The sequence below is a fragment of the Pavona decussata genome, unplaced genomic scaffold (genome assembly GCF_977016875.1).
Source record: "Pavona decussata unplaced genomic scaffold, jaPavDecu1.1 SCAFFOLD_270, whole genome shotgun sequence".
Taxonomy (NCBI): domain Eukaryota; kingdom Metazoa; phylum Cnidaria; class Anthozoa; order Scleractinia; family Agariciidae; genus Pavona; species Pavona decussata.
Window position 1 is genome coordinate 572,560 of NW_028145672.1, and position 17,441 is coordinate 590,000.

Below are 17,441 nucleotides of genomic sequence, written 5' to 3' on the forward strand. Positions count from 1 at the left end.
TCACGTAAGGCTTTTTTCCATGCACCCCTTCAATTGTTAATTGAAAATATATGGATATCAAACTGTTAAATCCACATAATGTGGATTTAACAGTTTAATACAATGTACATCTTTTTGGTATGTTTCATTTTCATACGAAACCAGGTTAGACACAACTCCTAGCTGTTACTTACAGCTCAGCCCAATTTCAGCTTGATAAATCAAGTTATCAGAGGAACTGAAAACAAATGGTGTGTGTGTGTGTGTGTGTGTGTGTGTTGGGGGGGGGGGGGGGGGACTCCTACTTTAAGTGATGCGGGTCACTGTCATACCTTTAGGGTTTAATTAATGGTTTTGTACCCATTTATTAGGGTGCTAAAATCTAAATTGACTTTCTCCAGAGGTATGGTTGTATCCTCTAGGGTATTAAGGCAAAAGCAATGAGAGGAAGTAAATGTCAGTAAACTGTCAGTGTATTTTTTTAGAGTTGGTACCTCTTACAGGTAAAAAAATTGTTTGAACTACGCCCACAAAGTGAAATTCTGGTCCCTTTTAGGGGTTACTTTCGCGGTCTCTTTTATATGGGATTCCCCCCACCCCTGCCTAGATTAAAACACTGAGCTTGGGCTGGGAGATGCTAACCCTATCTCCTATGCTCAATTTTGTGCAACACCCTGTATGGAGTGCTACAAATTACATAATGATATGGAGGTGGGAAAAAGTTGTTGGCTGAATTTTTGAAAGTATTGAAGAATTCATAATTTTTTATAGTTGTCTGCAGGAGTTTGTCATTTTTGGTGATGGGAACTGAAAATAGCAAAGGTCTATATTTTTGGAGGTGGGGGAGGGAGGGTGGAGAAAGTGAGATTTTGATGCATAATTTATCTAAAGTTATTCTTCCTAATGTCTGTGTTGGTTTGCTACCCTCAAGTTTCGGACAAGTATTTTTTACAGGTCACATTCCACCAGTCAAAAGTCCCGGGGGGGGGGACGCATTGAAATGCGAATACCAATCACAACAGATAAAATAATACACTTCCTAGAAGTGATGGCGAAAAATCCCAAAATTTCGCATTAACAGCGGTGAACCTTTAGTGGAAACTCAATTGACAGTGAATTGACGTGAAGCATTGCTCACTAAAATAAATGCAGACTAACGTCTCTGATTTCGGATTGCCAAATACTCTACGACAGTCTTGCAACCATACCCTGTCTAGGACGGGTCCGGGACAGACTCACTTGAAATTATATACCCTGTTCAGGACAGAGGGGCCAAAAACCATACCCTATCCAGCGGCACGTCCCCATATAGCTGGTACATAACCAAGAAGGCTAGCATGCCCTAGGCCTGAATTAGCTTTTTAGTAGTTAGGGCTAGGAGACCCTGTTTAGCTCTTTTATATACAATTATCGAGTGACCTATGAAAGAAACCTGCTGTCACGTTAAATCGTGTCCTGAAGCATGTGGAAGACTGTGGAGAGTAGGTTCTTGTGTTGTAATGTGAAGTCCTTGCCTGGAAAGTTCCTCCTTATGATAACTTGAAAAAAAGGATGAAAATTGAAACTCTCTTTATAAGTGTCTTTTCTTTCAAGGTTGTTTTTAGGTTTTGCCCCTCGCACGCCCCTTTTCACGCCCACGTCACACACTGCGTTAAACTGACTAAGGCCATAGCGCTTTGTGGGATATTGTGAAATCGAATGCTGGTTGCGCACATTTCTCGGTTGTGAAGGTTGGCTCCAGATTTGCTTCTTTGATCCCTTCGAAACGATGTCTGACACAGTAGGAAAGGTAAGAAATCTGTCTTAGTTACTAAACTAAGGTTTGTACACTTGAAGAACACCGTACAGGCTTGTTGTGTCACGACACGTCACAAATCGGAACACGCTCTACTGTGCACCACCCATCGCTTAGCTCGTGTCAGTTTCGTCTTTTTCACAGTTATGAATAATCAAGCAATTTTAAGGTGGCCCAACTTGGAAAAAATTAACTTAATTTTGCATAAATTGGTGATTGTTACAATTTGGTCTGGGATTATTCCACGAGAGCGCGTTAGATATGCGGCGAAAGATCGATAGCCAACGAGGACAAGTGTGAGTCGAAATAATAAGTCTTAAGCTTATTGATTGTTTTATTAAAGACAATCAAGAAACATTGCTAGATTTTGTTGATTTCGCCATGCAAAAACAACCAGTTCTTGTCATAGGCATCCGTGTTCTGACCTCTCATTGCTGGATTTATTATAGCTTGTTATTGTAGGCAATTGTGTTACTTTACAGTACGTAATTGAAGGTTAAGATTAAATCGTCGCTATTTCTTGGACATGGTACAATGGCTCATATACCATGGCTGCTAATCCAATCTAATCCCTGGAATGTCATGATACAATGATTATACGGGGTATCTTTAGAAAAGCTCAGTAGAGCTTGCCTATAAGATCCCACTGCCTGCCTGATATAATTGACTGTCGAAACATTTAAATACATTGTGTAAAGGATGTAAGCAAAATGACAAAACTTTTTTTCTTCTTAAGTCAGGTTCCAATGTCAACTGTAATGTCTGTAATAAAGTATGCAAATATTACTGCGCCTTTCAATAGCATACAGACTCTAAACTTCAACCCAGCTAACGACAACTGACTAGAAAAATACAGAAACCGACAAAGTGGATCGAAATCTGCCAATCACAGCGCACAAACATGACCTTTTGACCCTGTTGAGCGAAACATTTTGTTTTCTAAGAGGTCTGCTGCAGTGATTGACAGCAGTGAAAAGCGTAACGGTTGATTGAATTTTGAACTTCAGAGTCTGCATGTTACTGAAAGGCGCAGTTATGAGCTGAGGGACATAAAGCAAATGCCACAGCAATTAACTCTCTGTAATGGAGTCTTGTGAATGTTTTAATGGGCTGTGTAACAAATTGTTGAAGACAGTGGCTCTTTTGACCTTCCACAAATGCCCACCAGAGAAACAAAATCTCAGGTACAAAACTCTCCCACCAAGCTCCAACACCCACTACTTCTGCTGTAGCTTAACATTAACCCTTAAAGCCCTAACATGTGATCAACATCAAATTTCTCCTTGTAATATCAATGCTTATTCAACCCCTTAGGCCATGAGAATTAAGGAGATGATCACCCAAGGTGAATTTTCTTGGTGTTTTAATAACTTCTCCCCGGTACTTTTATAAGAAAAGTATGGGGACAAGCAAGAAAGGAGAATTTGTTATTTGATATTAGGGGTTAAAGGGTTAATAGGTGCATTAGAAGCGTCTGTTCTAAGGATTAGATCACGAAGAAGACTAAAAGACAGTTTCCTTTTTCTCTAAATCTCACCAAAAATTTGGGAGAAAGAAAAGTGATGAAGCATTTGTTTGAAACCAATATTGAATGCTTGAGATTTGACCATCTCGGGGAGATGTGATGAGGATTGAGGAAGGGGGGGAGGGGGGGGGGGGACTTCCAGTGGACTTGAGACAATTATACATGTGCAGTATATTAAATTGAAAATTTACTTTTGAAACTCTGTGGACAATTAAGGCTTCTATAATGCAACTGCATGCATATGTTTTGGGTCTTTTGCAAGAATACTGAAAGGGAGGAGTTGGTGCTGGGTTATAAAGAGATGTATTCAACTGAGGAAAGATGAACAGTCTTAGCATTTAGGAGGACTGCTCAATTGTTAAATAAATGACAAAAATTATATGCTTTTCAACCTCAAGCCTGTTTTTTATTTTATTAATAGACCATATCATGCCAAGCTGCAGTTGCTTGGGAGCCCAGTAAACCCCTCGTCATAGAGACAATTGAAGTGGCTCCGCCCAAGAAGGGTGAGGTGCGCATCAAGATCCTAGCAACAGGTGTCTGCCATACGGACAGTTATACACTGAGCGGAAAAGACAGTGAGGGGAAGTTTCCTTGCATCCTTGGACATGAAGGAGGTGGCATTGTTGAAAGTGTTGGTGAGGGAGTGACACGAGTCAAAGCTGGTAGGTGTTGATAATTAACTAGCTCTTTGTTCATAGCTACTCCTGACCCTTGGTGTACTGTAAAGATTTGAGACTTACATGTACACCCCACTTCCCCCTCCCCCTCCCCCCTCCAAAAAAAAGAAGTATCAGCAGCTGAAAGTAGTCATCTCCCAAGTGAGTGACCTCTTCTGCCATTAGAAGAACTCTGCTTGGTGAGGTTGTTACATCATAAGTGACAAGACTAGGTTTTCATTTGAGGCGGGAGGCCTGATGTAACAACCAGTTGCTTACTTTGTCATACAATTGTCCAGTACTTTGATGTGAGTTATCTATTCTTAATCTTTCTCATGTTTTAACTCACGATCATTTCGAGCAAAGCTAAATGTCTGTAACTAGTTTTACGGGTTACAACCCTTGTTGACAGCTATAGTGCTTTTTCATAAATGGCAACCGATTTATTATTTTTTTCAGTATATGTTAATTAGCCCTACTAACCTTGTTTTAGGGTAAAAAATGCTATTGAATTTTGCCCATGCTAGCAAATATGGCTAATTTGCACAAAAATAAAAGAATAAGTTTTTCGCTGCCAGTTATGAAAAGGTCTCTATCCCTTGAGCAATCTTCCTAGCTGGTAATCAGAAGTTTAAAGGTTTCACTCCTGTTGTGAAGACTCAGATTTCTTTTTATTAAGTATGCCCATGTCTGACTGCAAAAATTAACACATCTATAAATTATAATTTTAATTTTCTTTTGTTCTTGATTTAAGGTGATCATGTGATCCCCCTTTATATCCCTCAATGTGGTGAATGCAAGTTTTGTAAAAGTCCCAAGACCAATCTTTGCAGTACAATAAGGTAATTTCATATGTAGCGTATCAGATATAATTCATGTCATAATGTCAAGCTACATTATTATGCATGAGCATGCAAATACTAAAGAAATCTAACCACACATAGAACTGGTAGCCCTTGCGTGCAGTTTACTCTCTCAGATAGTCAGTGACTCTTTCTTATTTTTTCAGATATTAAATAATTTTATTTTTAATTTCCAATTCTCCACAGTTTAATGTAAAAAATTGAACAAGAAATGATGATAGGAAGTTAATAATTTTCCCATTCCTGTACCCACATGACATCTGAATCCTGCTTGCTTACAGTTCTCAGGGTCTGCAAATGCCATTGTTTAAAGGTATCTTTCAGGTGTCCGAATTAAAGTCACTGACCCCCATTTTTTCGCATTTCTGACACAAGTATAGCTACAGCAGAAGTTTTATATAAAAATCCATGTTCGAAGATTTTTACACGAACATCCTTAAGTAGCCAGCAGCCAGTTATTTTATGGCTCTTAACTACAACAGAGACAGGTAGACAGCCCTGTAATACTTAACTTTACAGTTCTATTTGTGGCTTATTTGTTATTAGAAAATAATGTTTTGTAAACACGTCTTCAAAAGGCTGCCGGCCGGCTGACAATTAAGGTAATTCATATAATGTTAAAAAAAATACTGGTACACATTCAGGTTTCTTACAATGCATGCAACCTGTTTCTGTGCCAAATTACTGTAAGGCTTATTATTTGTAGCAATTTTGTATTAAGGCGAAAAAGTCATTAATACTCAGCTTCTCTTGCCCAAACCTTTCAATTATAAAACTCTATGAAATCCTTTTGTCATCCCAGAGCAACTCAAGGACAAGGTGTGCTACCTGATGGTACACCACGATTTTCATGCAAGGGAAAAACGTTGTATCATTTCATGGGTACCAGCACATTCAGCGAATACACTGTTGTAGCTGAAATTTCTGTTGCAAAGGTAAGGATGATTATTTTGTATGTTAATTAATTTGTTTAGTGCAAATTTGTCCTGCTCCTAACAACATGTCAGGTTACACCCACGGGAATGGCCCAGCCAGGTCAAGCATTTTTTATCCTACAATAACTTCCTGTTTGAAAGGCTCTGTACCATACTTTAAACTGTTCATGAATCGAGTCCAAATCTACTTGCCTACATTGAGTCAGTCACTTGGTGGGTTAAACATATTTATCACTGTTAAAGTACGCAGTTTCAAAACAGACTTTGGATCTGTTTAGGAGGGATGGCAATTTCTGAAGGTTGGACTTGTATTGTTATTGTGCCTGGCAGAAACTCACATTCAGTGAAATAATGTTTTTAATATAGGTTGCTGAAAAAGCTCCACTTGAAAAAGTTTGCCTTCTTGGTTGCGGTATTTCTACGGGATATGGAGCCCCACTTAACACTGCAAAGGTATGAGGAATATGCTGTGAAGGTTATTAATTACATGTAGTTGATAAGAAATGCAGATTTGTTGATAATGATCAACACTTACAAGTGTGATGAAACACAATCAGGTACTGAGTAGATATTTAATGTATGCACTGTCCCAGAAAATCTCTATACCAACAACAACAACAATTTATTTAAACTCAGATGATATAAGGGGCTTGTCCCGTGTACCCATGCCAAGGAACATTGTTGGCAACTCCAGTAAGGAGAAGTGTCTCAAAAACTACGTTCCTTTTTTTTACTAAGGAAAGTATGAAGCTAAACTTGAATTTCCAGTTGGGTTGGGGATGGGGGAGGGGTGGGCTCAAACCAGAGAAACCTGTCTGTGGTGAGGGGGGGGGGGGGGTGCAGAAGCAAGGGATATTAAATTCTGGAAGCAGAGTTTAAGGTATTTTGAGATCATGTGCAGCTGTTTAGATTAGTCTCCATGCTTCATTTTTAGGTGGAGAAAGGCTCTACTACAGCAGTTTGGGGACTGGGAGCTGTTGGACTGGCTGTCGCAATGGGCTGTAAGGAGGCTGGGGCATCAAGGGTCATTGGAATCGACATTAATCCTGATAAATTTCCAATAGGTAAACTTAATGTTTAACCTTTAGCTGTAGGGAAAAGCCCTATAATATGTTCCCTTGCAGGAGTGCAAAGGACTCACCCACTTTGCACAGCTCAAGCTTGAAAAATGTCTATGCTTCTCAGTGGTACTAGTTGCTTCCTCACCATACAACACTTATTATTTGCATTTGATTGATAATCAGTTGAAAAACTGGTCTCAGCCCAGGCTTACTTTGTAGTCTTTGGTTTGAAACAACTTAATCCTCTGTAGTGAGCTTAGCCTTCAATGAAACTGTTCAACATTTAAGCTATTGAGTGGTTGTATCTTACAGCTAAAGAGTTTGGGTGTACAGAATTTGTGAATCCCAAGGATCATGACAGACCCATTCAGCAGGTAATTTTAGCAGCAAATGTAGCTTATTTTTAAACACAGGGTAGCTGTGGATACCAGAAACCACAAAACCTTGAGAAAAACAAAAATGCTGACCTTATCTCAGACTCAGAAAACTTGATCACTATCACAATCCAACCAAAACAAAATCTTCTATGTGTACAACAACTAAAACACGTCTATTTAAGTGTCAAATTCCAAGGAAACCTAGTCTACACTAAATTCTTTAAACATTAATGACCAGTTTATACCGGAAAATGATAGCTTATTCAAACTCTCTGATGTCTATACCTTATTCCAGACTAAACTTCTTGAAAACCATACCCTTCACATATGGCGGCACATACCGATATAGCTTAATATACTTATATAGGTTATACCTCCCCTCGGGGAGGTTGCCCCACCTCTGTGCTTGATATTTGTCTATCAAGGACTCTGCTCATGACACTAAGTTGCTCTGCATTCTTGTAGGTTCTGTCAGAAATGACAGACGGTGGACTGGACTACACATTTGAATGTATTGGAAACATCCATACAATGGTATGAAACTAGTAAAGTTTAATCCAGATTCTGGCTACTTGGGACACCTTTGTAATTTCGCTTTCTGTTTGGAATTATGCTGCAATAGAGGGTTTTCATTTAAAAAAATAAATGAATAAATAAATAAATAAATAAATAAAAAATGAGGGTGCTAATGCAGCCTAAATTTTTGGCTGAACCAGTCAAAGGGCAAATGCAAGGAACAGGGAAAGCGCAGTGATACCTCCAGCCAATACTGTACGGCCAGGGTTCGGTTCCCGGACTCGGCATCATAAGTCGGTAATGACTTTGTTGTTGGTTCTCTCATCCTTGCTCTTAGAGCATTTTTTACCGATACTTGTCAAAAACCAATGTTTCTGCATGAATTCCAGTTCGATCCGGAATTCGAGGGCCACAGGTTTATCAGTCGTAACAGACAGTCAAACAAAGTCTAATTTTTATTTATTTAGTTAGCTAGTTAGTTAGTTAGTTAGTTATTGATTAATTAATTAATTAATTAATTAATTAAACAAATAAATAAATAAATAAATAAATTAATTAATTAATTAATTTATTTATTTGTTTAAATGGAATGCGCGTGTACACCGCAAGTTTTTTGGAACAAACGGAATGCCTTGGGAAGTACTGTACTTTGTGAACGAAAATTACAGTTCCATTTGCACTAAATTTCGATTTTCATTTTGTTGTCTTTTTGCACCATTGTTGCGCCATCACGTTAGTTTTTGATCTACCAATGAGAATGCAAATTGTCGGTGATAGATCAAACGGAAGGTAACGGAAAACGTCGCCCTAATGTTTCATCTGCTGCTTGGCGCTTCGTTTTGTGATAAAAACTTGCCCATAATCATAGGATTTTTACTCCAAATGAAGCGCGAACAAACGAAAAAATCTCAGGACAACGTTTTCTGAAGGAATTGACAGCCTCGTGCAAAAAAAAAAAAAATACGGAAAATCATAGCCAAAACTATAATAAACGAGCTAAAATGTACTATAGGTGGGTCATGCCCGAGCTCTTTAATTGTACTCAGACATGTCACAAGGACTATTTATCCGTAGTGTTTAAAAGGAATTCAATCTTGTAGAAATCGAAAAGTATTTTCAGGTCAGTGTTTTAGGAAATTGATAATCTTTACATGACTTGTGAATTACTCGTAGAAATGAATGTTTATTCAGCCGTCCTCCTAAGGTGGTTTGGAATATTAGATCGAGCACAACTCGTTAGCGTAGAGCAAGAGTTCCGATCGTTATTGCGTTATGAACGAAAGCTGTTTAAATACAGGTTTTTAAATTTTCCCGTTCTAACGACCTTTCGGTAAACATCCAGGAAATAGTAATAATTGTACCGTTCCAGCGTAATATCCTATAGCCATCTTTAGCGTTATCAGCTGTCTTATTTCCAGTTTCAATATCCTTACTAAGGCTAGATTTTTGTGTCTACGGCTTCTAGAGAAGCGTAGACACTATGTCATCGGGTTGAGTGAAAGAGTGAAAGAGTGAAAGAGTGAAAGAGTGTAAGAGTGTAAATGCCACAGGAATCCCAAATGGAATCCTATCGAAAGCCGACGCTAATCCTCGACTGACCGAGATCTAAGCGATTGTATTTCCGGATCAGGACAATGGCGACAATACGGTAAATGATGTTTTCTGATGTTGATTTGCTTTTTACAAATAGTTTACAGTCAACCCAGGTCACGCGTGAACAGTATTTCCAAGAATGAAATAAACATTCGAATTTCTCTTTGTAATGTCCGACGTGTGAATGGAATGTTGGACATTTCGCTGGAAATCGTTCTGAAAAAGACGCATTAACTGAAAAAAAGATTCAAAATACTTGGGAAACAATTGTTATTCTTGAAATATTCAATTTTGCAATGTAAAGAAAAATTCATAGCTTTATACCGTCAATAAGCTAGGGAAATTTATACGGGAACTCTGAAATCTCGTTTGCGATTTTCAAAACTGACATGTAAATTTCAAAACTCCGTTCAAATTTCAAAAATATCGTTCACGCGTGACCTGGGTTGACTGTAAGTGATGATTTGAGCCAGAATTCTGTAACTTCTGTAATTTTCATCGCAAACATACCCGAATTTACTGCGAGTGATCGCTGTGAACAAACACGGAGTGTCTTCAAATTTTACAGGCGTGTTTGCACGCACGCAAAAAAAACTGAAAGTTTTTTGCCTCTTATAACAAATGCATCGTTTATTTCAATAAAATGTTTTGTTGGAAAAGCTTTTTGTTGATTTTTGTGTCTTTGTTAATTCATATATGCGTTTGAAAAGCGACAGATGCTAGATGCGCAATCAAGGACAACTGATTTGCATAAGCGGGTTGAAATTTGGTATGCCAAAGGTCTTCATCAACACGCCGTGAATTTTAGCAATTTTTGCGTTCAAGTGTGTTTTTCGGCAAATGATTAATAGGTAACCATATTATTTTACGTCAGAAAACATTTGTTTTTAACCGCTCTAGGAAAAAGTTAATTTATGCGAAAACTATGGAAACACAACAGGAGTCAAAGAATGATACTTGCCACACATAAGTTCAGTATAGATTAATTAATAGTTTCTGTTGCATTTTATGCCTACGTTTCAGATTAGAACTTTGCTTTCAGTACTTTATGTTTAGAACTCTGCTGCATTGCTTTCAGTACAAAGTTGTGGTTCACGTTGTAAGATTATATAATATATTGTTTATGTTAGAATAAAGTTACAGTTCTCTTCAAACAAAATGTTTGTGGTAAGCAATACCAGCTTAATCTCTTCTCACCAGTATTCTGTGCAACATTTTTACAACCATTTTTTTATCTTTATCCTATTTCCACTCCTCCCTCTTCGTTTTCTTTTCAGTCTTATTTCCCTTTTCTTCAATTGTTTTATATCACATTTCTACACCAGTGCTGCAGTAGACACATGCAGTCTGAGACTGCCTATTTTTAATAACGACGTGTTTTGCTATTTGCTCTACTGTAAAACTAATTTTAGATGAAAGGCTTACCGAACTTAATTAATATTCTCAGAACTTATAAAAGAAGGTCGTACGTTGTACAACTTTGAATTACCAGAATGAATTACCAGAATGAATTACCAGAATGAATTACCAGAATGAGTTACCAGAATGAATTACCAGAATGAATTACCAGAATGAATTACCAGAATGAATTACCAGAATGAATTACCAGAATGAGTTACCAGAATGAATTACCAGAATGAATTACCAGAATGAGTTACCAGAATGAATTACCAGAATGAATTACCAGAATGAGTTACCAGAATGAGTTACCAGAATGAATTACCAAAACGAGTTACCAGAATACGCTGAAGGTTACCTGTAAAGGTCTACGAATAAACAAGTTGTGAGCTCCATTTCTGTGAAGATAAATTTCTACTTCGCCTCCGCGGACGGGTAACAACGACCCTGTACCTCGGCATCCGTAACAAGTGCCACGCTGCAAAGTCTAGTGCTCTCCGAAGCTTTTTCCCGCCGTTTATCTGTCCGAGAACGCCCGAGTTGTATCGTTAACCTCCGCGCATCGCCCACCATAAAAACCGTCTCGCCACGTCACAAACCTCTTGTGACACTCTTGTTACAGATAGCTTCTGTGAGCGGTTATGTTTTTTAGAGGGTTAGTTTCTAACGAAACTGTAGTGCTACCTCGGTAAAGGAGTGGAAACGAGTTATTGGTCTTATCAACATAGTTGATAAGGTGATTTGCCACCATAAAGAGATTCGAGTGCAGACGAATCGTTCTGACGAAGGGCTAACGCTGGCACGTCAGCATTCGAATCTCTTTACGGTGGCTCATTTAGCTCACCAATTCTGTTGATACAACCACATATTTGTTATGTTTATTAAAGTGCCTGTGAAGCGAACATTGTCTTTAGGTAGTTATAAAATTTACCCTTTCAAACACGGGATTTCAAAGTTTGAGATTGCTGCGGTAAAAATTGCCGATTTTGTGAGCGCTCAAAGTTGGGCTATTTTGCCTTCAGAAATGGTATTCGAATCGCAAGGGCCAAAATGCCAGGCGACAATAACCGCTGACGTCACGTTGGTGCCAAGAATTGCAATTCATCATGGTGGAAGAGAAGAAAGATAAGCGACAGCGAGGGCGATATTGCGTTGCTGGCGTCCGTAACAAAGAGAGTTGCCAGAATCGATCGTTCACAGAATCGCTAGACATGCTTTTCTCTTTCTACAATCCTTTTCGGCGGCAAGAACGGAATGAAAGTAAACAAACTTTTGGCACCAACGTGACGTCACAACTTGGAATTCAGCATAAAACTCGACCCAGTCCTCTGACCACTTTTGAAAGCAAAATAGCCCAACTTTGAGCGTCTGTAAAATCTACAAGTTTTACCCCAGTACTCTAAAACTTGGGAATCGTACATGTTTAAGTTCAAACTTTATAACTACACAAAAGCAATTTTCGCTTCATAGGCACTTTAAAGGGAGGGGTTCACATTTCAGCGCATGTGTATGAATCTAAATGATTTTTTTCTCCCACTCACATGTACTTCAGTAATCACATTCTATAATTAGTCCAAGCAAAATGACTGATGACCAAAATTCACAGAAAATGCTAGTGGATTGTACTCATATTGCGTTGACCCGTAGGATTTATTCCATGGTTGATGTGATTACAGTTATTTGCATGCAAAATAACGCAATCATATGAACTTACCACCCGAGTTACCTATTCCCTTCCGAATGGTTCATAAACAACGAATTGAATTAAACAGGCTTGGGTCATAGCGAGCAAAGGCGAAAAAGTATTTTGGTTCATGGACATGCACAGAACCGTGAACCCCTCCCTTTAATCCTAGTCTTTGTACAAGAGAGAAATCCTTACAGATATATTACTGTTGTTTTAGCGTGCTGCATTGGAGTCTTGTCACAAGGGGTGGGGTACGTCAGTTATTATCGGAGTAGCGGCTGCTGGCCAGGAGATTTCCACGAAGCCTTTCCAACTAGTGACCGGGAGGGTCTGGAAAGGAACAGCGTTTGGAGGTAAACGCGGCGTCTGACCTCTTTGCGTCACCGTTTCCCAAGTCGTGGTGAATATAAGCTTAAATTGAACCCTGCACGGGGAAGGGAACGTTTTTCGAGGTGGAGGTATATAAAAGAGAAGGGATTTCACGTGCTGAAGAATAGAAAAGGGTCGGCAAAGCCGTCATTTAGGTATTTAAAAGGGCCTTTCAAAATATCCGAACAGACCCAACGAAAAAGGATAGAGTGTTTCTACTATGTGAAGGGGGTAACCTTTTCTGTGAAAAATGATATTAAAGTGGGTGGGGGTTTGGACCTTAGGGCTGAGCCTCCCCACAGACTTTACTAAGCTCCCCTCCCCCCAACCAACCTCCCCCCTCCCCCGAGAATTTAACTCAGGGAACCCCCGTGACCGGAGTCTTACCCAAGACGTTTTCCATTTGACCAACATACGGAAATGTCCGGTTGTCGAATTGAATAAAACGGATGTTTCCAGAATTTTTGAAGGAAATTTGGTATACCTCGCGAGGTTGTTGTAACGTTCGGCAAAGTCGGAACAACTGGAAAATACCACTACAGCGGTAGCCAACATCTCGCGACCACCCGGGTTCAAAAGAGGTAGATAAAGTTGAGTTTTGGTGGACGTCAATCAATTCAAAGCCGTTGAAATTGTGTTGCTCCTTGACAAGATTTTGAGGCAACAGAGCCAAGAAGTTGACAATTTTACCCGCTGGAAGATGGTAAATTTTATCAGAGTTGATTTCCAGGCCAGTTTAAACTCAAATAGAGGGTGTCTTAAAAAAATAACTTGGCAAGTTATCGCGTATAGCGGCTTTTTATGGCCAATGAAATTATGGCCGGCAAAGACGTCTGCTCTCCTAGGCTAGATATGGACTAAATACAGTGATATAAAGTCAAAAATGTTTTAAATCAGGATGCAGGGTGCGGGGTGAAAATCAACCTGATTAAAAAAATCTGTAGCATTCCCACAGATTTTTAGAAATTACCGAGGCCCATTGACGTCCGTTTTCTCATTCTCTTTAGGGAGCTTAAACAACGACGATGGCAACGGCAACGAAAACGTCACCTGAAAATATATCTTTACTTCATTTGTGCTACTTCGCCATTATTTCAACTCGCTCAACTTTTACAAAAATGGCGAACTATCCAGAAGCCGAATTGGTAGGAGTGGCATACAAGTTAAGAAAGATAATGAAAAATTCACCGTCGTGTGTTCACGTTCTCCACAAAATCTTAAATGTGGTCATTTCGCGTTGTTGTTTTGCAGAGGACGGCAAAGAAATGTACCAAAATGTAAAACGCACGTGCTGGGCGATTGTTTTTGCTCATTAAACCTATTTGGGGGCTTCACACTAGAGCTTGTAAGTATAATCTAAGTGCACTTGAAACCTACTTGAGTGTGAAGGGGTAAAACCTACCAACTTGAACCTTACTTAGTGACCATGGAAACGTTCGTAGTTCAAAGAAGCCGAAGTACGCCGCCAAGTATGGCCAACACCACACTTGAGAACGTACTTGACCAATAGGAAAAGGGAAACCAACTGAAAGCCACGTGCTGCGGTGCCACGGACAGATAAACATTTTGCCGTGAACTAAAATTAATCCAAAAAAAAAAAAAATCAAAATGGATGGCTGGAGAAACGCCATGGACTCCATGGAACAGTCTTTTTTGTAAGTAAACATAAAAAGGAAGGAAAAGCCGATACAAATAGTTAAACTTACGATCTTATTTGAAGTTCATCTTTACAGACAGCCTGAACTATCGATTTTCAGTTCAGAAGATGTCGCCTGTTCTTTTGTTTTGTCGCCAAGTACTCGTAAACAATGAAGTACCTATGCATTTCCTGTAATGTTAAAACTCTCTGAGTTAAAATTAAAGACAAAATAAAGGGTAAACAGCATAAAACGTTTTTCCGTTGCAAAGGCTCCATGATTTTCCGGCGAGCAATCGCATTTCTAATTTTATCGCGAACGGTGATTGACAGCATGTGCTTCAAGTGTATACTTTGTCACCAGGTGTGAAGCCAAGTTTTCTAAAGTGCGACTTGAGATTTTCAAGTGTGCTTGAATCAAGTGCTTACTTGAAACTAACTTAGCTTGTAGTGTGAAGCCAACAAATTGTTTTGCGGCGTTTCCGTTGCCGTAGCCGTCGTCGTTGCTTAAGCTCCCTTTTGTCAGTCGGTGACGGTAAATGGGCCTTTTCGCAGCTAACGGTCACATGGTACAGAATCCGCTATGCTGGAGAACAAGCTACGCACTGGGACATCCAAAACAAAGCGACTTCATCCAGTCAAACTTGAAGTTTCATTGTTTTAGATGTCCCAGTGCGTAGCTTGCTCTTTAGCTTGGTTAATTTTGTACCATGTGACTGTTAGCTGCAAAGGGTACATAAGCCTTTAGTAAACGTTGCTGTAACAACGTTGTGGGAGCAGGGATGGCACAGTGGTGAGAGCACTTGTCTTTCACCAATGTGGCCCGGGTTCGAATACCGAACTCGACGTCATATCTGGGTTGAGTTTGTTGTTGCTTCTCGTCGTTGCTCTAAGAAGTTTTTCTCCGGGTACTCCGGTTTTCCTCCCTCCAGAAAAATCAACATTTCCAAATTCCAATTCGATCTGGAATCCGAGGGTCACAGGTTTGTCAGTCGTCAGACTTTTAAGTGTCACCCTCGTTAAACAAAGTTGATTTATTTATTTATTTTTATATCACACATTCGCACTTGGTAACTGTTCACTGAACTATGTGATTTACGTATATAGGTTGGAAGAGCTGTGACAGTGTGCCTAAACTTGTGGATGATTATTTGGCTGGAAAGCTGAAAGTGGATGAGTTCATAACACACACAATGCCACTGGAGCAAATAAATGAAGCTTTTGATCTCATGCATGCTGGAAAAAGGTTTGTTGGAGTGGAGCTTATGAGATTACAAACATTTTAACGGTCATTTCGACCAGGGGTCAATTTAATAAAATTGTTACACTTGTAATTAGCAAGCTGAGCCCTTGCTTTTACGTGCAAACACAAGAAAGAGCACATTAAAGTTCTCAAAAACGAGTTCAATAATACTCAGTAAATACTTCTAACAATGTTTGTTAAGAGGATTTTCTTCTTATGTGTGTAATAATAAAGGCACAGTTTGTTAGCTACAAGTGTAAAAGTTTTGTTAAATTGGCCCCAGGATTTGGACCCATATTAGCTCATCCACAATCCCACACTGATTATCTAAAGAGAAGTTTCTCATACAGTGGAGCTCAGTTGTGGAACAGTTTACACTCAGAATTTCGGCAAGTGACTTCCTTGAGTAGTTTTAATTTTCAATTGAGTCGCCGCAGTTTTAAGTAAGAGTTTAAACACGGCCTCCAAGAAAAGCAGGCTTTGTTTTAAATTTTTTACTGTTGTAATTGTAGGTAGGTAGATAGACAGTTGATAATGATTAATAAGCTGATGGAAATACAGTGTATAAATAAAGTTATACTACTACTACTACTACTACTACTACTACTACTACTACTACTACTACTACTACTACTACTACTACTACTACTACTACTACTACTACTACTACTACTACTACTACTACTGCTACTTCTACTGCTACTGCTACTGCTACTGCTACTACTACTGCTGCTGCTGCTGCTGCTGCTGCTGCTACTGCTGCTACCGCTACTGCTGCTTCTGCAACTGCTACTGCTGCTATTGCTACTGCCGCTGCTATTGCTGCTGCTACTGCTACTACTGCTGCTGCTGCTGCTGCTGCCAGAGCCCACACCTCCCAATTTTCAAGAACGATGTTGCTGATCCGTGACATGATCACGTGTTACTGACGGTGTAATCATTTGTTCTTTTCTTCACTGATTAGCTTTCTCCCTAACGTTTCTGATCATTTTGTCACTTTCTGCAGCATCCGTGCTATCGTCAACTTCTAAGTATGACTTCACAGCTTGGCAGTTTCCAGCTTCAAGTTGGCATCTTCCCTATTTTGAATCAAGGCAAGAATGTCGATGTTACAACAGTGTACTGTGCGAGTGTACTCGCCCAACTAGGCAATAAACAGTTGATTTGGTATTCCTGTGGTCAATTATTAACTCACTGAAAAGTAATCTACGAACCCTTGTTCACCCACCCACCCCCCCCCTCTCTTTTCCTTGTTTGCATACAGAGACTGCAATCGCTTTGACCAGCGGTAATAAACCCATACTCCTCCCCACTCGTCTCTCAAGTGCTTCTTCGAGTGAGCATTATGGGAATGCCTCCGGCTTGGAAAGGGTGAGTGTAGCGTCTTCAACTGCGGTGGCAGAGAGATCCGTGATAGAAAGATTGACTCAGATTCCATAAGACTCAAGTTTATTGTGTAAACTCTTTACAGCAATCCTGTCTAGTTGGACGTGTTTGGGCGAACTCTTTTCCAGGTTCTGAGTTGTACAGTTCCCGTGGAATTTCTGAGCTTATGAAAGTTTGGTGGTTTTCAAGCTAAAGTGACATGACAAGTAGCGGTACATTATTGTGGCCTGCACATTTAATTGCAGTAAAGGTTAACAATATCCTAAAAAAAAGTAATACTTAAATCTAAGGGACACAGTTGCCATTTCAAGGAGATTGATCTGAATGAAGCACGAGATTGCCCGCGCTAAAATTCGCGATTTTTACGAATAAACTATCTATATCAGAGAAATAAATCCGGGTTCGTCACCAGTACCAAT

At 39.5% G+C, this 17,441-nt stretch overlaps 2 protein-coding genes across 2 annotated transcripts in view; one reads left to right on the forward strand and one right to left on the reverse strand.

The window, feature by feature from the left end:
- LOC146455737 (adenosine receptor A2a-like) overlaps positions 1-17,441 on the reverse strand; it is a 98,491-nt gene that overhangs the window by 40,214 nt on the left and 40,836 nt on the right. The window lies entirely within an intron of this gene.
- On the forward strand, positions 1,626-16,806 carry LOC146455742 (alcohol dehydrogenase class-3-like). Its single transcript, XM_085093902.1, has 11 exons — positions 1,626-1,768; positions 3,721-3,964; positions 4,713-4,800; positions 5,624-5,756; positions 6,123-6,209; positions 6,691-6,820; positions 7,130-7,191; positions 7,660-7,728; positions 12,606-12,741; positions 15,501-15,639; positions 16,643-16,806. The coding sequence occupies exons 1-11, from the start codon at positions 1,748-1,750 to the stop codon at positions 16,665-16,667; spliced, it is 1,134 nt and encodes a 377-aa protein (XP_084950028.1). The 5' UTR covers positions 1,626-1,747; the 3' UTR covers positions 16,668-16,806.